Consider the following 21,319-nt stretch of genomic DNA (forward strand, 5'->3'; position numbering starts at 1 on the left):
TACATCCCAATGATAGACACACACGGGCATTCAATGTCTATATGCAGTATGCAATATATAGTAACACAGATTCATCTCTATGAATTAGAATATAGTCAATAGAAAAGTTCATATCAGTTCAGTCCAATGCAAAAAAAAAAGGCAAATTTATAAGTGTTGATTATTTTCTATTTGTATATGCATACTGTAATTGCCTACCCCTTTTTTCAGTACAGTTTTTTTGATACTTAATATAACTTGAAGTAGGATTGAGATGTTTGACTTGCTGATCCCTGTTTGACAAATCCCAGCAGAAGTGTGGAGAAAGACAGCCTTGTTATAGACACCAGCTTGTTTTTATTGGAGCGCCTAGTGTTTCTATAGAGAGGATTCAGCAGTGAGAAAATCTGCTGTGGCCGAGATAAATTATTTTTGCACCGCACTTTCTCTGGCAGCCTGCGTTATGCATAGAATATGGGAGAATTACAGCGTCTGCAAACTAAGCCTGTTGTTGTTTCTGGATCACGACTATGTAACTTAACGTCACTCGCTGGTGTCGCCCATGTTGGCTTCATATCCTTGCATGTGCTCGTCCCAGGAAGAGGAGCAAGAACGGCTGGAGCGAGAGTTCGCCATTCAATCGCAGATTACTGAGGCAGCCCGGCGCCTGGCCAGCGACCCGCACGTGAGCAGCAAAAAGCTGAAGAAGCAGAGGAAGACGTCTTATCTCAACGCACTCAAGAAGTTACAGGAGATTGAGAACTCCATCAATGAATACCGGGTTCGCTCTGGAAAGAAACCCACACAGAGGGCATCGCTTATAATTGAAGGTACCAGCACTCTTGACACCGACAGTATTTTCTTATGTATTGGCTTCTACTCTAATAGACATCATGGCCATTTTGATTGCTTTATATTTATGGCGTAGAAATGTTTTTATTTCAAATTGTAAACATGATTATGACTTTACTTTTGCGCCAGTGATCGACATCACTACGCATTAGAAACATAATGGCTATGATTGCCATAATAACTACTGTAAAAAAAAATTTTTAAAAAGAGATCCAGAAAAACAACACATAAAACATTTGACAAAAACACCTTGAACAAAAATATGATTTAACCTGATATGATTTTAGCCTTAAAATGTAAACAATACGTGAAAAATCTAGCAAAAAGATGACAACATTTTTTACCAAACATCATCATAATAATAAATATATAAATAAATAACACCTTTTTCTGAATTTGGTCATGTGACGTTTGCAAGCTGAGCCGTTATTGGTCATTACCTGAGTCCTGAGCAGCTGTGACATCGTCTTCAGTCGACAGCAAGTAAAAAAAAAAAAAAAAGAAGCTTTTGCTGCTTAACTCATGTTCCATAAACACAATATTAATCAAAATGAAGTGTTTAGACTACTGAGGGCACATATTATTGTAAAGAAAAATTTGGGGTTGACTTCTGCTTTAAATCTGACAAATTTACAGCAATGAAATGTGGCAGCTAAAAACGTATTAATAAGCCTTGGACAGCAAAAACTGACAAAAATCTGACCATAAAAACTGACAAACTCATTTTACAACAAAATAACCAAATATTTGTGGTAAAAACAAAAAAAAAAAAAAACATAAATAACAAAAATGTGACAAACCTTGGACACAAATCAGGTTAAAAAATATGACCCAAAAAGTAAAAAATGTTTTAAAAAAAAACGCAGATGGGGTGACAAAATATATATTTTTAATTAGCAAAAAGGTGACAAAATATAGCAATTTAACCTTGAACAAAAATATGATGAAAATACAAAAAAACTACCGGGCAAAAAAAATTGATGACAAAAGATAACAAAAAATCTGATAAACCTGTAAAATGCTTTACTGCTGCATGAGCATAGGTTAAAGGCATGTTTCAATTTATGGACAAATTTGGTCATAATCTGAGCACCTTGTGGTGTTTTTCCGTCCTGAAGAGGCCAACATCGGCTCTGAAGACAGTTCGCTATCTGACGCTCTGGTCCTGGACGACGACGACCCCCAAGTGACCGGCACCCCCAACTTCTCGCCGATGGCGTCGCCCCACAGGGGCCTCCCCCCGCGTCCGCCGTCTCACAGTCGTCCCCCGCCGCCACAGTCCCTCGACGGGCTGCGGCACCTGCACTTCGGCCGTGCCGACTATGACAAATCGCCCATCAAGCCCAAAATGTGGAGCGAGTCGTCGCTTGACGAGCCGTACGAGAAAGTCAAGAAGCGCTCATCCCACTCCAGGTATGAGGCTACGTTGACTCACCTGTTGTCTCCCAAACTTTACTGAGCCAAAGCACATTTTTTACGTTTGAAAAATGTCACAGCACGGGACAGATGATGATCTGTCAAGCCACACTTGTTGAAAATACGGAACTCGCCCGTGGAGGTATTTTGTGTACGATTCATCCAATTTAGTTACTTGTTCTCTTCAGTCACAGAAGATTCCCGAGCTCTGGCAGCACAGAAGCAGGAGGAAGCAACTCTCTGCAGAGCAGCCCCATCAGAAGCCTCCCTCAGTGGAACTCTCAATCGAGCATGCCGTCCACACCGGACCTGAGGACCCGGACGCCACACTACGTACATTCCACCAGGTCCGTCCTCCATCTTAACCTCAAACTTATTATTTATATTTCTGCCCATTAACTCTGGGCCAATTAAGAACTCTGATATGATTGTAACGTCACATACGTTTTTGCTTGCATGTCCCACAGGTCAGTGGACATCAGCCCCACACGTCTGCACAGTCTCGCTCAGCACTTTAGGAACCGCAGCTCCAGCCTGGAGTCCCAGGGCAAGCTCCTAACATCGGACCCAGATGCACACCCGCACGCCCTGGGCACTCTGGGCAGCCCAGACTTTTTACTGGGCCCGATGCGGAGCTCCAACGGCTCTGACCCGCTGGACGACTGCTCATCCTGCACCAGCCAGAGCAGCTCGGAGCACTTCTACCCAGCCGGCGGGCCCTTGGCACCTGGTAGCAACCCCAACTACTCAACTCTCGGAGAGGACTCACCCTCCAAAGCCAGGCAGCGGCAGAGGCAGAGGCACAGGTAAGACAACCGGATGGGCAAGCCTTTTGAGTATTTATTACGTATCCTGATATTCAGTTTAAGGTCTATGTACTGGTGCACTCGTCCTTATTAGTAAAACAGTTCAGTAGACTAGGACAGGGGTCAGCAACATTTACTGAAAAAAGAGCCATTTTAGGCAAAATAAATAACCCAAAAATTGTTTGGAGCCACAAAACGGAATGATCGAAACAGTGTGTTAATGTTACCGCTAGTCTAATGCCCACGAACTAATTAAGGCTGCACCATAAGAGAAAATATGCAGCATCCAATAGGCTACTTTAAGATTCATTTTCTTCTAACTTTTGTCTTCATTTTTTGCATCTATTTATTTATTTATTGTAATTGATCAGACTTAGTTTTTCGTACGTTTAGACTTTTCTGCCTTTGTGTTAAATTTGGGACATTTTTGGGAATTTTATGAACATACTATGGTCATTTTCTGCCTCTCTTCTTCCTTTTTTGGAAATTTTGTGGCAATTTTTTTCCTTTATTGTGAAAGTTAATTTTGTAGCACCTCTGTGATCGATCCACGTGCTCCCTGCAGGTCCGCCGGTCACCTGGGTTCGTCCAACTCGGGCTCTATGCCAAACCTGGCAGCTAAGAACGGCTCGGTCGGGGGCTCAGGCGGAGGCGGCATCAGCGGAGGACACCACGGCGTCTACCTCCACAGCCAAAGCCAGCCGTCCTCCCAGTACCGCATCAAAGAGTACCCACTGTACGTGGAGGGCAGCCCCAACCCGGTGGTGGTGCGCAGCCTGGAGAGCGACCAGGAGGGCCACTACAGCGTGAAGGCCCAGTTCAAAACCTCCAGCTCTTACACGGCCGGAGGACTGTACAAGGAGGCCTGGGGAGGGGAGGACGGCGGTGAGGGCGGCGGCCGACTAACGCCGTCCCGCTCGCAGATTGTACGGACTCCATCGCTGGGGCGCGACGGGAGCGGCGGAGGAGGGGGGAGGGCGGCCGTGTCGGAGGAGCTGCGCTGCTGGTACCAGAGGTCGTCCGGGAGCCTGAAGGAGAGGAGTCACTCCCACTCGGGTTCCACATCATCCGAAACAGGGTCACAGCAAGGCACGCTGGGACACGGGCGGGGCAGTCGGGTGGGAACGCTCGCCAAGGGTTCGCCAGGTACTCATCCTTAACTCCTGCTAGCACATCCCACTGAGATGATCATTTTCATAATGATAATAATAATAATAATAAGACAGTTGTGTGAATTTTCTCTGGGCACTCTGGCTTCACATCAAAAACCTAAAAAAAAAAAACAGACTGAACTAAGACTGATTAACAAAATCTGAGGTGCAGATTGTCCTTAAGGCTACTTGTAGTGTCTGTGACTTTGTGTGGTGAGTGATATGGGCGGTCAACTAAGGAGACTGTAGAGCTAGTTTAAGTGCGTGTTGAAAATATGCCAGTGTTATCAGCGTTCCTAACTGACGGTATTCCCCCCCACAGTCGCATCCCCACACAGCCAGAGGAGCATCACGCCCTCCAGCGAGCAGGCAGCCACGCCCACACCCCCCTGCAGTCCACAGCACATCCTCAACTGGCAGAGCGGGTAAGACCTCCGGCGCCCACTCGGCATGTTTCACGCTACCACTCCTTTGACTCGCATCTCTGCTTTTTGGCTTCACCGTTTGTCAGCTCTGCAGCCTAACTTTCTCTGTTCTTCACTAACACACCTTCCCGTGTGTGTGTGTGTGTGTGTGTGTGCGTGCTTGCGTGTGCACTGATTCCTACTTTAGAGGCACAGCAGACAGCTCTCCCACTGAGGACGTCTGTCAGTCTCCTCTTCGGCCCGGCTCTGGTGTCTAGAGGTACTGTCCCTAGTCCTGGAGAGAGCTATGCATTCTTTTTGGTGGCGGCGGCGGCACGGCTCTCTTTCTGGCTGCAACCTGTACTTGTTCTCTAATCTGCTCTCATGCTTTGTTGTGGCTCACTAACAAAGATACTGCATGTCTGCTGTAAAGTCCTTCCGGGTGGTTTAACTTCCTGTTTACCTTTAGGGGAGCCCAGTGTTTATTTCATCAAAATGGCCAAAAAACATTATTTTCCTCTGTATTTAAGTCCCGTAGCAAGACCTGGAGAATAGCCAAAGCACCACAGTACAATACGTTGTTGGACAAACGGGGCTCCTGTCGCCATAGAGAACATACTGTGGAACCTAAAATCGATTCGGCAATATATCGCAATATTACAGCGCGCAATTCTCGAATCAATTCGATATGCGGCCGAACTCATTTAAAAAAAATAATCTTTTTTTAATTGTAATATTCAACAAAACGTCTTATTTAGGGTTAGGATTCACACATTAAGCATGGAAGAATGTTATATTAATGGAACATTAAGCCTTAATATTTAATTTTAGTGCTGTTCAAACATGAAAGACTGCAAGCTGTTTGCTAAATGCAATGGCTCAGTCATATGCCTAAATTTTCAGATAAATAAATACATTTTCATACAAATCTTACAGTGTACATGTTTACTGATTAGTATTTTCCAAATTTAAGTCAAACATTTTTTCACAATAATCAATTTATAGATTCGTATCAGGATTAATCGGCATCAAATCAAATCGTGACCTATGAAGCGTGATACGAATCGAATCGCCAGGTACTGGGCAATTCACACCCCTAGTAGAACAGTAGAACCCGCCACCATTGTGAGTTGCAGTGATCGAAACGCAACAAAATGGCTACTAGTTCTGTGAGACGCGTGACAAAGCGGTACATCAAATGCCACACAATGTGACAAAACTTGAAACGTGAGATGCAATACATATTATGTTAGCTTATTAACTGTAATTTATTGTTGCAGTATCAAATAGGGCTCAACTAACGATTATTTTAATAACTGATTAATCCGTCAATAGTTATTTTTTAATAACAATACCCTTATTCAAAAACTAAAAAATGAACAGTGCAGAAAATGCACAAACAGAACTAATTATGATTCAGTCAATAGTTGGGTCAGTCACGTCAGAAAATGGGCAACGTAAACGTAATCATTCTGCTTGCACGCAGGACTACAGAAAATGGGGATTGTTGAGACTAGTGATGGGAAAATGAAGCTTCATGAAGCACTTGTGATATTTTTTGACTCCCCTAGATGGTGGTCTTGGTTTAAATATAAAGGCTAGTTCAAAGGAAATTGATTACATTTCCACTGCATCTTTCAACCAAGAGTGGCATCGAGAGGAGTCAAAAAATATTACAAGTGCTTGATGAAGCTTCATTTCCCCATCACTAGTTGAGACTGAGGATGAAATTCCGAGGTTTTGACAATTTGAGGTAAACGAGCTCTCTTAACGATTGATCTCTTATCAAAGTAGTTGTCGATCAATTTGATAATTAATTAGTATTATTTATTATCATTTATTGCGTCCTGTTATGTTTAGTTGCATTCAGCTTGACTCGGTTCCTCATTGGATCTTGTGGCAATTTTTGGGGACGTTTCAAAAACTGACCTGGCATCTTCAGCAATTTGTCATTTTGTTCACCAGTAAACTCTATACTATCTGTCTTCAATTTGAAAAAAATAAAATAAAAATTGAAAAAATATTTTCATTTTTTTCCCCTAATAAAGAAGGGTTTGATGAATGCGCACAGAAAACTGCCGGGGTTCAGTACTTCCAACGATGTTAAGAACCACTGGGTTAGAGGGACGGTAAATGATGTTGTTATTTTTCTGATCCCCGTTTGCTCCTTTTCGGCAGGTCGTTCAGTGACAGCTGCTTCCTGGGCGGCCCTTCCTGTTCCGAGCTGGCGGACGTGCAGTGGTACAGACGCGACAAGGCCAAACCTGGAACCCTGGTCTGAGACCTTCCCGAAAAGGCCTCCTCCCCTTCCACCGCATCCCCTCCGCAACAGCCGTGCGCGGCCCTCCCGCTATCCCACCTCACACACACCCCCACTCGGATCGCAGAGCTACGGGGCCCAGTGGATTGTGAAAGAGAGCGAGAGAGCACAGTCTTGTGTGTTACAAAGTCGCCCCCTCGCCGACCCCGCCCACCCCGCCCCCACCCTAAACCAGGGGATTCCTGCTGGTTTTGAGCCACCAGTCCTAAAAAACAATACAAGTGTGTTGGGTCTCAGTATTCCTGTGCAACTTTCCACCCACATATTTATTATCAAACATGGAGAAGACGACTTTTCTTACGAAGGAGGAGAAAATAAAACAATCTGGCAAACAAAAATTCCTCCACCCGGCTGGATGGACTTGGCCGCAGAACACGAATCCGGACTACAGCAATAACAAAGATTGTTGGATTTGTTCTTGGAAGAGAGACCGCCGACTGTGTCGTGTGTCGAGGATTTGCTAAACTGGGCTTTTGGCGTCAATTCAGAACTCGCCGGAACAACCTCGCCATCGTTTCCTCTCCATCGCTCCAATTTGGGTTGCAAAACAAAATGGCAAACTTTCCATGGGAATTAATGTGAATAAACCGGGAATGACCAAATTTAAGGTTGGCTCCTAACAGGAAATTAAAATATATTTAGCATAACTATTATTTTTAATTTAGATTTCTTTTATTTTCTGCACTGTGCTACAAGCCAACATAAGTTAAGTTACGAATGAACGTTTGATTCTCCGCCGCGCAAGTGAAGTGAAAATAAATGGAGGCGCAATAATGCAAACTGTAATGCCCTCGCAGGTGGGCAAGGAGCCACCTATGGTATTTTGCATGGATATCTGCTTGAGGCAAAAAAATAAATAAATAAAACAATTCTAATTGTGTGAATATGTTTGACACATTAACATTCAAATTGCCCCCCAATTCCAAGTTAATTCTCATGGAAATTTACCGGAAAGGTTACAGACATTTATCGTGAAATTTCCGCCACTTTGTGGCTCTCGTCACACAGTTGTCGTCCCGCCTGGCAAGGCTGGCTGTATCTCAAATGACATGTGAACAAAAGTATTGGGACACCCAGCAATGATCAATTCAGGAAGTAGTATACAACTTCATTTGTGAATATTATGAATTTTGTCCGACTTTTTATTCATAATATTAAGACTGTTTCCTTGGGGGGGGGGGGGGGTGAAATACTATCTTTGGAATATAATGAAGTATGTCCTAAAATTAATACTTTTACCTTGACAAAAATCCTACTGCAATGTCGTGTTGCGACTTTAAATCTGGGAATTTTTTATTTTTATTTTTTTTTATCTGAGATGTTTTTATTTTATTTTTTAAATGCTACAATGACAGAACTTTAATGTGGACATATTAAAACTTTTATTTAATTCCCATAAAATTAATATATATTTTGAAAAAAAATTAAGTTCAATCTTGTAAAGTTTTAAATTATTAAAACAGTATGTGGACATTTTCTCACAGAAAAAAATGATAATTTTAATCAGAATATTAAGGGTTTTTTTCTTGGAGGTGCAAGATTCTATGTAACCATTTTATCCTGTTGGAATAGTCAAACATACACTTTTGCGCCAATCCAATGGAAAATGACTGCAAAATCATCCACGTGAACCACCAATTACTAATTTACTACCACTACACTACAAATGGCCCTTAACCCAATCCGAGGTGTGTCCCAACACTTATGTCCATATCGTGCCTGTACTCTGACGCACACGCACACACAGTGAGGATCAGAACACTTGTATTCATGGGTGCTATCTTTTTCTTTTTCTTTTTCCTTTTTAGGGTGCCAACCATAAAGTGGGCACTGGTGGCCTTGAAGAATTGCAGCCAGGCAGATTAGTCGAATTTCAGAAAGCACAATGTCATCTCCACTCACAGGCATGTCGTAAGGACGCAAGAGAAGCCATAAAGCGGGGTACACACACACAAATGCAAACTCCTTTTTAATGTGTGAGAGAGTACACACATGACGAAAAAAATCCACGTCCACTCTATATTCCAACACAGAAGGACAAACTTAACTTTACCAAGCTGGTACCTGCAGCTGTTCCATTACCTGGCAAAATTGCAGAGGGCTTAAACGATAAAAAATTTGCTTTTGTGTTTACCATTCGCGATTGTCAGGCCCGATCATCCGAGCTGATTGAGGGAGGAAAAGTCACTATACACTCCACAGCACAGGATAATCTTTTAAACATATCTGATTATCAGGCCTTTGCTGATTTTTTTTGGGGAATCGAAAGTGGGATAAAATGCTCAAATTTACAGCTGTTGGTTGACTTCAGATCTGATCTGGGAAGAAAAATCACTATTAACATACTTGTCGTCACAGGATGATCCCTCAGGATAAGCAATAATTAAACCTATTTTTTTTTTTTTTCTTCCTAAAATTGATTAAAACCGATGAAATGCTCAAATGTGGTCCGATTGACAGCACGGTTACTTCTTGAAACACACCGACGCAGCTTATCGCTCAGGATAATCTTTCAGAGACATCTGACAATCGGACCTTTTGTTGACTTTGATGAGGCTATGTGTGTATCCTGCTTTACACACCTCACACGACAGGTTAATCGATCTGAATAATCGTTGTCATTTTTTATTGCAAAGGAGGAAAAATATTCAAATTTGGTCTAATTGTTGCTATGCGTGTACCCATCTTAACACACTTCACACCATGAGATAATCACAGTTAGGATAATCGTTGAGACATTTGGTAATTGAGCCTATCCTGATGTAATTTGAAGGAAGGGAGAATGCGCAATCTGACCCGATTGTCAATGTGTGTATCCCGCTCTATCTAACACACTTTACACCGCAGGATTATGGGTCAGGATGATCATAAAACATCTAAAAATCAGGCCTTTGTTGACTTTGATTGGAAAGAAGGAACAAAATTCTCAAATGTGATCCGATTGTCGGTACGTGTGTACCGGTTTTTACACACCTGACACCACGGGATAATCATTCAGAGACCTTTGCTGACTTCCACCGCAACAGGAGGAAGATGATCAAATTTGGTCAGATTATCGTTATGTGTACAGCCCACCTTTGTGAAGGATTTATCCCGTTGTGTTTCAACATGCAACAGGACAGGGTTAGAAAAGCACAGCTGGCAGGAACGCCAGCACGGTGTTACGTCATTGCACAAAAGCTCCTCACTTTTGTTTGCGTCAAGTCTCCATCGGTGCTCATTTTCCTTCCTTTCAGCCCCATCCCAACATCCATAAATGCGCGGAAACGCCGCCAACCCTCGCGCATGCCGCTGAAGACGAAAGACCTCCCCCAATATAGTGTTGACCCTTGTGGAAATGTCGGAGTCCGGTGTGGTAAAGTGCTGCCTCCTCCTCCCGCTAATCTTGTGTCAATTCACGCAAAGAGAATTTCAACTCACTTGGTTTTTAATGCTCTTAAAGAAGCTTGATGATATTGTTTTAATACTCACACTTTCCAACCATATTCCCTTTTCTGTTGTTGTTGTTGTTGGGTTTTTTTTTCCTTATCCCGGTGCTACACAAGTTAACACAATTCCATTCCCCCATAGTCAGTCCAATACGAGTTGATTTTAATACAAAGCAGACAAATAGAGCATGTAACTGTTAACATGAATACATTTAATGTGCTGTAGGAAAACAAGTGTGGAATTGATAATACAAAGAAAAAGAACAATAATAATGATAACTGAATTCCACAGTTAATTTATTCTTTTCTAATAAAAATTTGTATAGTAACTTTACATTTTTCAAAAAGCGTGTCGTTGGAAAATGTGGTGAGGACTTTTTTTCCAGAGACACGGTTGCTGGTTCAGGAGATGAACACAAATAAATTATTGATGAATGTTTGCGAGGCTCCTGTCTTCTTCTTTTTTAACTTAAGTTTCAGTATCCGGTGACTAGTGATGGGAAAATGAAGCTTCATGAAGCACTTGTGATATTTTTTGACTCCCCTAGATGGTGCTCTTGGTTTAAATATAAAGGCTAGTGCAAAGGAAATTGATTACATTTCCACTGCATCTTTCAACCAAGAGTGGCATCAGAGGAGTCAAAAAATATTACAAGTGCTTCATGAAGCTTCATTTTCCCATCACTACCGGTGACTGATGCCTTGAGATGCAAATTTGTCCTGTGAACATGCTTGTATCTCAAATCATCTTTGCCCATTAAAATGAATGGAAATGCCATTAATCCATTTTAGCCCCCCAGAAAAGAAAATGTTTTGTAACGTGCTTTTTAATAAGCAAAATCGCATTGAGTAATAATTTCATGAAACAGAATGTAAAGAAAAAAATTATTTAATACTATATAATTTAATTTGCCCCACGACCTTAGTAAGAAATAAGTGGTTCGGATGGATAATTCAATTCATTTGTGATGTTTGCAATGCGAGCCCAAGGGTACGTTGAGGACAAAGTGGCATCTCCCCGAGAGTGACGAACACGGATGGATTAATCTAAGTTATCACTTTACTAACCAGAATACAGTGTTTGCACGAGTCGTCAGTTCCAACAGAAGGTTTTGGTTGCCCTACATAAAAATCTGCGGTATGACATGCCCCTTGACATTTTTGGGATGACCTCAACCCCACCCCCTCGCCCATTTGATACAATCCCCCAGTCCCACTTTTGCGCGCCCCTGGGAGTGATTCCCAACCTTAGCCAAAGTGTCCATTCCACTAATGGTGGCCATTTGTGTCTTACTGTTCTCCTTTTTCTCTGCCAACAGCTGGAAAGTGTTAGACACACACATGGCGTGAGAAAGTTGCCTCCGTGATCCCCGCATGTTTGTGTGAGTCTCGGTGTGTATATTTATATGATCTTGCTTTATAGTCCGAGTGAAATCCCGTGTTTAAAAGAGCCCTTCGCGATGTCTCGCAAAGAAAGAAATGTCATCAGTTGGATGTGTTTTTTCTTCTTGGTTTAGTTGGGGGGGGGGGGGGGGGTATTTCTCTTACAGCGTGGGAAGATGTGACTCTTTTGCACTATTTTAAAAAGGTGGTGACAAACAAATAGCATATAACATCATTTAAAAATACAAAAATGTAATAATTACATTTATTAGTTGAATTTATAAAAATAATTATTGTATTTTTATCAGTGTAATTCCAATAGCACCCAATAAAATAAAAATTTAACTAAGAATATTATTAGCATACATTTTAATCAAAACAATATTATTATTATTATTATTAATATACCATTTTCTATGAATTGGAACTATATATTATTTAAACGTCAATCCATCCATTATCCATACTGCTTATCCCACGAAATATATAATATTACGAAGTATTGGCACAAAATTAGAAATACTAATTACATCAGTAATATATTTATACGCTATCATTGTGAAAATGATATCAAATTTGTTTGTTTTTTATTAGGACGTGAGAATACTGTACTTTATTAGAAAATGTATTACTGTATATGTTGAAAATCTCGCAAATTCCTCTAAAATAATTATAAAATATACGAAAATTTGCTATATATATGTATATATATATATATATGTATATATATATATGCAAACATTTACATTTCTTAAAAAAATATTACTAATTTAATATTAGTAAATATACATAAAAAATAAAGGGGGAAATAAATATTTTAAACACCAGAACGTTGAAGTGCATTGAGCCTTTTTTCTAATCTGTTGCAATGACCCCATCTGCGGGTCATATTGCGTATTACAGCAGGCTAGATGGCCAATTTTAAAGGGATACTTGATTAGGCTGAACTTTGGCATGAAAATAAAAAATGATGGTAGCACTACAACATGGCGGAAAAACAAAAGGATCACAAAAAAACGACTTCAGGGTTTATGATCTCTTGTATTCTTCCACAATGCTCATTAGCAAGTTTGTCACGCTTGTCAGTTTTGATGGTATACTCACCTGTTCCCTTCTCACCATTGCGCTGCCAAATTATGGGAGATGTTGTGAATGTTATGTATTTTAAATATTTAACCTGCTGTACAACTATAAGAGTGGTTTGACCTGTTTGGCCCAGAGGTGTGGTACTCAATATTTGAGACTTGCATGGAGTCCATTCACATTGTTGTGCGATGATTGCTTCTGTCTATTCTGCCACTAGATGGTATTAGTGTTTCATGTTGGATGTTGGTCAAATGAACAGTAGGTTTTTCTTTTCAAACTCAGAACAATTGGTATTTGGAAAATTAATGTCTACTGGCATCTGTCTATCTGCCAATTCCTTGTTTGTGTTTGCACACATTCTTGGCAACAAACGTGGAAAATGATTAGTGGTTTGCATTTGTGGTTAATGATGAGCCGTTTTTGTTGTTGTTCGTTTTGAGTGCAAAGCCATAGATTAAAGGTTGGAAATGGAGCATTTAAAAGGAGAAAATGAAAGAAAAAAAGACAGACATGAATTGATGCAGATAGATTTCTTCATTCAAGATATTCTTAGAGATTACAAATGTGTTGTCAGTAATAATTAATCATGGCGGACGAAGAAAGAGAGTCGATAGTAAACCCACAATTACAAAGACACCACTAAAGTGTGATACTGTCTCATGATTACGCAACTCCATTGTGACAGAAGAGTGGTCAATGGCTGTAGTGCACTTCTCGGATGCAAACATACGCTTCCTCGTCTGTGCAGTCAGCAATTTGCCAAAGTCCATCTTTAAGAAGTTGTACGTATATTAGCATTTTATTCTTACACTCTAAAAACAGTTGGGTCAAAAGTAACCCAATTATGGCTCAAATCTGGACCAATCCACTTTATGGGTCAATTTGATCCAACTTTCAGGGTTGTTTTATACAAAATAAAAATAAAAAAATTTTGGGACCCAAGTAAAAGATCTGACCAATATTTTGAGTTGTTTTACACTATAAGACCCATTTCTTGACTCAAAGTTGGGTCAAATTGACCCAAGTAGAGGATCGGTCCATTTTTGACCCATAGTTGGGCTATTTTTGACCCAACAGTTTTTAGAGTGTAGCAAACTTCAATCACTGATTTCAGTCACTTACCATCCTCATCCATCGTTACACAGTCACCAGTAGCGCTATTAGGCTCTGAATCATCGCCATCAAAGTTCTCAAAATCATTCGTTGTGCCGTCAGTCCATATGTAAGTATCAGCCTGGAAGACAAGTCACGTTTGAAAGAGTCAGACGTAAAGATCACCGCTGCTTGATGTCAGGATCATCATGAAAGTGCTGATTAGCGTCAAACGACATTCGGAGTTGGAGGACAAAAAAATGCCTCTACTGAACATTAACCGACAGGATTCAATCAGGAAGTTTTTACTGGTCAATACTTTACCATAACCGCATCATTGAGTCCAAGCCAGAAAACGTCATCATTACCACCCGCTTGAGCGAGTTCCTGGACAAATGCGTTTTCCAGGGCATCGTGGATGGACACCAGATTCCCGCCGATAATGTTGCAAATGGACTGAAGGGAAAGAGAGAAGAGTTGATTTAGTCAGATCTGTCAGACGTTTACCAAGATATTTTGAGTCTGGACTCAAAATGGGCTGAACCTGACTCAAAAGGTCATGACCGCAGTAGACTGCCTGGGAAGCACATCGCAACAGTTTTCTTCCATACCTCTGCATCTGCAGTGGTCCGAACCTCATCTTGGTAAATGTAGCAGTTGCAATCCAATTGAGTCCAGCGTAGAGGACAGTTATTGACTGCAACACAATTGTTTGTTTTAAGAGCAAAAAGAGACGGCAATGAAATCGGAGTTGTAAGTCTGAAAAAGTAGAACGAGTAACGCTGCAGCGACCAACCTTTCCTATGAAGAAAAGAGAAAGACGACTGTGAAGAAGAGGAGCACATTATTAAAAGCCAGACTGCAGAGCAATGAAGAGCAAATACAACAACGTCATAGTTAGCAAATGTTCATAGCAGGTGAGATTTGGACTTACGACTCCAGTCAACAGGCCACTGATCCCACAAAGGAGGAACAACGAGTGAAGAGCAAATGCCATCTGCGCAATCATAAAAAAATACTTTACATCACATTTACATTTCAACATGTGAAACAAAAAATGCAACTGAGGTTGAAAAAAAGCACATGGAATTTACTTTCAGTAGTCGGTGTGAAGTTACCTTTGCAGTCGAGATGCTTTAGGGCTGGGAAAGATGAGGAGTGGCTTTATATACATTCAGGTGACAGTCTTGGAATGCAGAATGTGAAGATTGAGGGGGTTAATTAGGAGATGACTAAGTCAAGTGTGAAAACAAAAGCATAAAGCTGCCGTTTTGTCTTTGCCATACAGGTTTTGGACTAAAGGCAAGCCAATCTCGGGTACTACTAAACAAATGTTTCGCGCGTTTGTGAGTGAGTGTACTTAAATAAATAAAACTAAAGAAATGCTGTGTTCATGCATTTATTTTTCAAAATGTGCCGAGGTTTATCACTAAGGTCTGTTCAAGCAGTAGCCAAGTCATGATTCCAAAAAATATCTCAATGAAAAAAAAAAACACTTACAGGCCAATCTTAAACAACGGAAGAAAACAGTAAACACAGTGTGGTGTAACTCCTGTAAGCAACAAAAAAAAAAGAGAGAAATAACAATGAAATTACACCAGATTCATCTTTAAAAAAAAATTGTTAGACTTAAACTCAAGGTCTTTGTATGCATAAAAAAATAAATTAATTTCATGTACACATTTTAATCAGTTAAAAACGTATTGTATTAATAAGTTTTGTTTTGTTTGTTTGTTTTTATTTGTTCATTTTCGGACTTTCGGACAATCATAGAGACAATTTACAACGTTCACTTTAGAAAAAGGGCTGACGGGATGAAGCCGAAACTTATTCATTCCCGTTCCCAGAATGCAATAGGACGCAGATAACCAAAGTGGTAATTTGTCACATATACTTCTTGTTAATTGATGCCAATAGTCTTTGTGGATCAAAACGTTGATTTGTATGGAGGTAAATATGGTGCAAAAGTAACTTGTACCTGTAAAAAAAAATTTGGGGTTGTATTAAAAAAAAAATATCTGTAGAAAAAAGTATACATTTGTATCTGTAAAAGTCGTGATTTGTACCTGTAAAAAAAATTTGGGCATCTGTAAAAAAAAATGTTACCTGTAAAAAAAACAAATGTTACCTGTAAAAGTCGTGATTTGTACCTTTAGAAATAACAACTTGTAGTCAAAGAAGTCGCCACTAGGAGTCACAAGTGTTTTTTCTGCTGCTGTCCAGTCACGTGACTTTTGCACCAAACCTCTCGCTACAGATGGTGCAAAACTGATTCGTACTTGTAGAGCACCGTGATTTGTACTCGTAGAAGAAGAGGGCGGGCTCTGGAGGATTTGGGCGGGCTAAAGCTCAACCTTATTGGTTGAGCGAACGACAGTGGGTTGAACTCAAATGACGCCACGTTTTTATCATTGATAGGCACAAATCCGAAATTCCAAACAAACAGAGTAGCCACACCAGTTTACGCATCATTTTGGAAGAAGAGGACGTCCCAGGTGTGAAAATTTCAACATGGTTCAATATACAAACACCGTGTGGAACAGCTTAAACGTTGGTTGGCATGCAGAGCACTCCAAGTGGGCAGAAAGAAAGAAGTTTTAGTATGAAAGTAAAATTTATTGTACGATCATTGCTCGTAATCCGGTGCTAGTGTTAGAAGAAATGCTTTGTCTTCCGCGTGTTCGTTGTCTTTCGGGTAGAGAGAATGTTGATTATCTGAATACAGGCTGGAGATCGGTGAACAGTTCCTTCGAAGGTTTTATTTCTACAGAATATTCCGGGCACCTATGAGTGACAGACAATGGCTGCAGCTTCTCACAAGTGCGAAGATTTCAGAGGATTTACAACATTCTTATACTATCTTGAAGGGCGGTACCACCAACCCCCAAGCCCCCAACCCCTCGGAGTTCACCAGACATGAGATAAGACTTTTTAAGGACATCATTCAATACACATTGCCAATGGCCTTTTGATGTGGAAATAGAGGAGGTCCCACTCATGACTGCACCTGGCAGAAATTGTGATAACACTCACAAAGCTTTACTGAGGAAATAAGGAAATTAAAACAGTTATGACTAAATCTGGGCAGAAGACCCTCTTCACTAGCTAGCTCATCTCATGTTGTTAATTGCCACGGAAACTGAACACATTGAAGTCACAATTTTCATTTCAAGATTTGAAGCCTACCAGTGTAAACATACGATCAATAGCTTGTACCTGTAAAAAAAAAAAAAAATCTAAAAATACCTCAAACTGCTGCTTAGCGCTTAGATGTGAAAATTACTATAGGGCTACAGAACCCTATTGAACCTAAACATATAACCAAAAGTGGACAGTACTCAGCTACTTGTATTTGACTAACATTATATTTAAGTATCTGTACTCTTACTATCATAATAAAATGAAAACAAAACGTTTTTACTGCGAGTGAATTTTTAAGCCGCTACAGGTATTTTAACCTCAACCCTTTATCCTCTGTATTTAATAATTTATTTTAAATATTACAATTTCTTGATAAATGTCAGTATTTTTGCAATGTATGCTGTGCATCATTACACACAACCACCAATCACCAGATTGACTAGCGATTAAATTAATTAGCTATAAATAGTTCCTGGTGAGAATTTATAGTACCGGTATATTTGATTTTCAACAAAATTGCAGTGTCGCAGTTTTTAATTTTGAAAATCTGATCACCCTATATTACTCTATTGTTTTAAGTACAAAATTGTAGAGTGCTATTTCCCTTATTGAAAAACTGAATGGAAGAACACAAAAATATAGATTGATACAGTAGTTGCTCGATAGACAATGTTGAAAAACGATCCTTATGTTTTCCGCGTGTTCGTAAAATCAGACTGGAGATCGGTGAAACAGGTCCTTCGAAGGATTTATTTTACAGAAATTTCTGGACACAGACAAGTTACACAGTCAAAATGCTGTCGCTCCCCTTGTGTGTGTGTGTCGCCCCTCCCACTTGTAGTCGTTCTTATAGTTTCCGCATAGCAGCCCCCAGAAAACCCCTCCCCTTCCTCTTCCTCCTTTGCGGCCCTTAAGCCCCGCCCCTCTCGCAAGCAAGATAGACAGTACTCAATACATATTGACAGATGGCCGATTGATATGGAAATATAGTAAGTTCAGACAACCTGGCTCCCCGACAGACGACCGACCGGGCGGAAACACAGTATGCCAGACAAACTGGCTCCCTTAAAGCAAACACAACTTTACAAAGGAATACTTTTTAACACATTTTCTCCCCCGAAACAGATGGCTAATTACTTGGGAAAAGGAAGGAAGAATCTTCAAACGTTTCGTCACATTATTACACACATCAAGCTTTGCTACAGGAAATTAAAGCAGTTATGACTAAATCTAAACAGTTATAACTAAAATCAAAACATTTATAATTAAATTGAAACAGCAGAATGTCAACAACAGCTAGCTTGGTAGCTAGCTTATTCGACAGCTAGCTCGATTGGATGGATGGATGAATGGATAGAGTCACACTGAGTGCACACGCTCCATTAAAAGCCCGCGGTCGTCATCTGGCTCCTGTTACATAAGAGTGGGTAGTGTTTTGCTTGGACTGGTCTGAAAGTGAGTGACACGAGCAAGCAGCTCACCTGCATGACGCGGTCGTATCCACGAACGTGGACCGTAGCACTACCGTAGCGCCGGAGGCCTCTCCACGATAACAAGACAATATAGAGAGACAGTAGCAGACACAGCAAAGTGAATGCTACGGCGCTGCCCTTAGCCACGTACGAGCCAACGAGCTGTCAAGAGGAAGCAGCGTTGACTTACACGTTTGTCGACTTTTAAAATGCAGCATGGATGGATGGTATCATGTAATACCTATATACCTAAAAACATAAATTGACTGACTTGTTTTCTTGTATTGAGTGTGTGAGACTGCTGAGAAGAGAGGCAGTAGGCTAACAGCAGGGAGAAACCAACCAGAAGGCTGAGGAGGTGAACACCCATAAGGATGATGATCTGTAAAGAGCAAGGTTAAGGAAAACTGTAAAAATTAACTAAACTGAAAAAAGAAAAAAAGAAACTTTTTCGTTAATAAGTGCTTTTAACAAAACTAATAACTATCAAACTAAAATTTATATTCATAAAACTAACAACAGCGAAAATTGTCTTTGTTTTTGTCTTGTCAATTTCATACATGAGCTTTCGGGGCTCATTTTAAATGTATATATTTCGGTATTACTGTTCGACTGTATAGAAGAAGGAAGGTTGAACAGTCATTTGGGAAATTATTATTTGATAATACTTATCAGGTTTTTTTTTACTTGCACTCAAAAAATACTCCATTATGAAGAAAATAAAACTAATACTAAACTAATACTAAAGCTAAACAAAAGCACAAAAAAAAACCTAATTAAAAGTGAATAAAAAAAAAGTCTGATCAAAAGTTTGATTAAAGTTAACTTTTTTTCTTTTTTGTACTACTTGGTTATTTAGCGTGACTTAACTAGAACTACTACTACTAGGAATAAAAGTTAGCTCCTTGACTCCTTTCAGCGCACATCCTCCTCCTTCACCCTGGAAGTAGCCTGCTGGCTAACAAAGAAAGCACCCCATGACTATTTTCTACACCGAGAGAATAAAAATAAAAATAAAAATGCATACAAAACAAATCAAATATAATAGTAAACATAGTAGCAACAAAATACAGTTTTAAAGCAATCCAATAGGGATGTGCTCTTGTAAAATATGCTCCGCAATGTCGGCAAGGAAAGCGACAGTTGCCGATGCACTTCCAGCTGTTTATTGAACGGGACAAAAAGTCAAACACACAAATACAAAATTGTAACACTCACAAGGAGCTGCTGTAAGCCACAAGCAGCCAACCAGACTACAGCTCCTGACATCACTCATTTGGGCACACCTCTTAAAGGTACACACCCGACACACTAATACTACTAGACATTCTCTTGTACTGTATTAGGTTTTTATACAATATTATCTTGACTACAAATTTAACTAAAAAAAGGTGTTGGACGGGGGAGGTTACTGGAAGAGATTCATTTAATTTCAGTTTATTTGATGTATGAGTAAATTGAGTTGTGAGCTTGGTCAAGAAAACGAATTCAACTCGTAAATCAACGTAGCACTGTACATAATTCAACACTTGCCTTAAGTTTATTGGCCTTCCTCTGGACTTCTATTGCCACACATCCAGCAGCCATAAACTGTAACAGCAGCAACAAAACTGGTTCATCAACTTGTTTAGCACAGTTAGCACGATGTGACGCCGACTCACAAGTAGGCTGGACCACACCGGCATCGTCATGGCGACGGAGCAGTCGTAGCTCACGCATGAGTGGCACACGGTGGTCAGCACGCAGACTGCGCCGCTCAAGAACTGCACCACCTGAGTGCAAACACACCATCAAGCTTCATCTTGCACAACAGCGGCCCATAGCGCTCCATCTGGCATTTGGTCCCGGGTCGTATGGAGAGACCGAACAAAAAGTTCTGGAAATGAGGCGCGTCGTCTGAGCCTCTGTAAACAAGCCGTACCGCTCGTTCTGGTCACGTGATACGGTGAGTTCAACTCACTTCATAGTACATGCTAGTTTAGCAAATAGTGTTCATCAAAAAAGCAGCTTCAAGCATTTTAATGTCATTGCATGTTAGAGACACTCACACTAAACATAAAAAAAGAATGACATATTAAGCATTTAAAACAACAAATACAGTAACTTTGCCTTAAGCCTGCTAGCTTAATTTTATGTAATGGAAAGTGCCATTGACATGCTAACGATTAGCATCAATCGTTGAGATATTAGAACTCTTTAAGAAATTGATATGAATACATTACTGTAGGCATAAATTCTTTATTTTATACTAAAAATTAAGTCACTTACAGTCATACGAGAAGAAAAAGTATCATATTTCTTCGTTTGTGTCTCCATGACTGTATTGTACTTCCTCCCGGTGGCCAAGGTGGGCACACCAGAAGGAGCAGCACGATGAATTAAAATGTAATGTTGTAACATGATGCAATAACTTTTTCATTTTGTACATTCAATTTCTTGTTGTTATTAGTCTGTTTTTATAAATTACAATATTATAGAAAGCTATTTTTCCTTATTGAAAAAGTCAGTCAAACTATTATTTGACGTAAAATCACTGTGGCACCATGAAGGTTGGGAACCGCTGCCACAGCATCTCACCAACGACTCACCCCGCTGACCAGCAGCCTGGTGTTGACCACCGAAGAGAACCAGCGATGAATCCGGGTGTGGTGCAGGTCCTCCTGCTCGGCAGTCCTCGTTTGTGGCCGTTCTTTGAAGTACACCTGGTACAGACCCTCCTGGAACATGTTCTCACTCATCTGTTATGCAAATCACATACGTCAAGACCATGTCCGCTGTCTATTAACCTT

The 21,319-nt window shown here is 40.4% G+C and overlaps 3 protein-coding genes across 16 annotated transcripts in view; 1 reads left to right on the forward strand and 2 right to left on the reverse strand.

Moving 5' to 3' along the window:
- The window catches only part of frmd4a (FERM domain containing 4A), a 132,306-nt gene extending 121,511 nt beyond the window's left edge, over window positions 1–10,795 (forward strand). For 11 of the 13 annotated variants that reach the window (XM_086074280.1, XM_086074277.1, XM_086074278.1 and 8 more), the window contains 7 exons: window positions 578–809; window positions 1,950–2,244; window positions 2,436–2,594; window positions 2,715–3,053; window positions 3,619–4,199; window positions 4,527–4,629; window positions 6,787–10,795. In XM_086074280.1, the coding sequence (XP_085930406.1) occupies window positions 578–809; window positions 1,950–2,244; window positions 2,436–2,594; window positions 2,715–3,053; window positions 3,619–4,199; window positions 4,527–4,629; window positions 6,787–6,889 (1,812 nt within the window). In that variant the 3' untranslated portion in view covers window positions 6,890–10,795. Of the gene's footprint in view, window positions 1–577; window positions 810–1,949; window positions 2,245–2,435; window positions 2,595–2,714; window positions 3,054–3,618; window positions 4,200–4,526; window positions 4,630–4,816; window positions 4,889–6,786 lie in introns of all 13 variants that reach the window. The other 2 variants (XM_086074283.1, XM_086074272.1) reach the window with 1 other exon arrangement.
- A 1,770-nt stretch (window positions 10,796–12,565) lies between these two features.
- Window positions 12,566–15,158, reverse strand: LOC147175626 (snaclec 6-like). Of its 2 annotated transcripts, none has more exons than XM_086074713.1 (7): window positions 15,036–15,158; window positions 14,852–14,914; window positions 14,714–14,741; window positions 14,529–14,614; window positions 14,242–14,373; window positions 13,948–14,059; window positions 12,566–13,595 (listed from the first exon to the last, which is right to left on the reverse strand). In XM_086074713.1, exons 2-7 carry the CDS (start codon window positions 14,912–14,914, stop codon window positions 13,519–13,521), a joined length of 498 nt encoding a protein of 165 aa, XP_085930839.1. In that variant the 5' UTR covers window positions 15,036–15,158; the 3' UTR covers window positions 12,566–13,518. The 2 variants fall into 2 exon arrangements, with proteins under 2 accessions (XP_085930839.1, XP_085930838.1); XM_086074712.1 differs by lacking the exon at window positions 15,036–15,158 and adding an exon at window positions 15,012–15,025.
- Window positions 15,159–18,037: 2,879 nt separating this feature from the next.
- tmem253 (transmembrane protein 253) lies at window positions 18,038–21,268 on the reverse strand. Its single transcript, XM_086074708.1, has 6 exons — window positions 21,119–21,268; window positions 20,192–20,302; window positions 20,064–20,120; window positions 18,802–18,912; window positions 18,540–18,692; window positions 18,038–18,468 (listed from the first exon to the last, which is right to left on the reverse strand). Exons 1-6 carry the CDS (start codon window positions 21,266–21,268, stop codon window positions 18,418–18,420), a joined length of 633 nt encoding a protein of 210 aa, XP_085930834.1. The 3' UTR covers window positions 18,038–18,417.
- Between the last annotated feature and the right edge of the window lie 51 nt (window positions 21,269–21,319).

The sequence above is a fragment of the Leptonotus elevatus genome, chromosome 4, assembly GCF_054856555.1.
Source record: "Leptonotus elevatus isolate MCC_2025b chromosome 4, RoL_Lele_1.0, whole genome shotgun sequence".
Lineage (NCBI taxonomy): Eukaryota > Metazoa > Chordata > Actinopteri > Syngnathiformes > Syngnathidae > Leptonotus > Leptonotus elevatus.

Coding starts and splice junctions, on each gene's coding strand:
- LOC147175626 (XM_086074713.1), bottom strand. CDS start 14,914: ATGGCATTTGCTCTTCACTCGTTGTTCCTCCTTTGTGGGATCAGTGGC. Junction 14,742..14,851: donor GTGGCCTGTTGACTGGAGTC/GTAAGTCCAAAT, acceptor TCTTCTTCACAG/TCGTCTTTCTCTTTTCTTCA. Junction 14,615..14,713: donor CTCTTTTCTTCATAGGAAAG/GTTGGTCGCTGC, acceptor ATTGTGTTGCAG/TCAATAACTGTCCTCTACGC.
- tmem253 (XM_086074708.1), bottom strand. CDS start 21,268: ATGAGTGAGAACATGTTCCAGGAGGGTCTGTACCAGGTGTACTTCAAA. Junction 18,913..20,063: donor GGAAGGCCAATAAACTTAAG/GCAAGTGTTGAA, acceptor TGCTCTTTACAG/ATCATCATCCTTATGGGTGT. Junction 18,469..18,539: donor GATACGACCGCGTCATGCAG/GTGAGCTGCTTG, acceptor CTTATGTAACAG/GAGCCAGATGACGACCGCGG.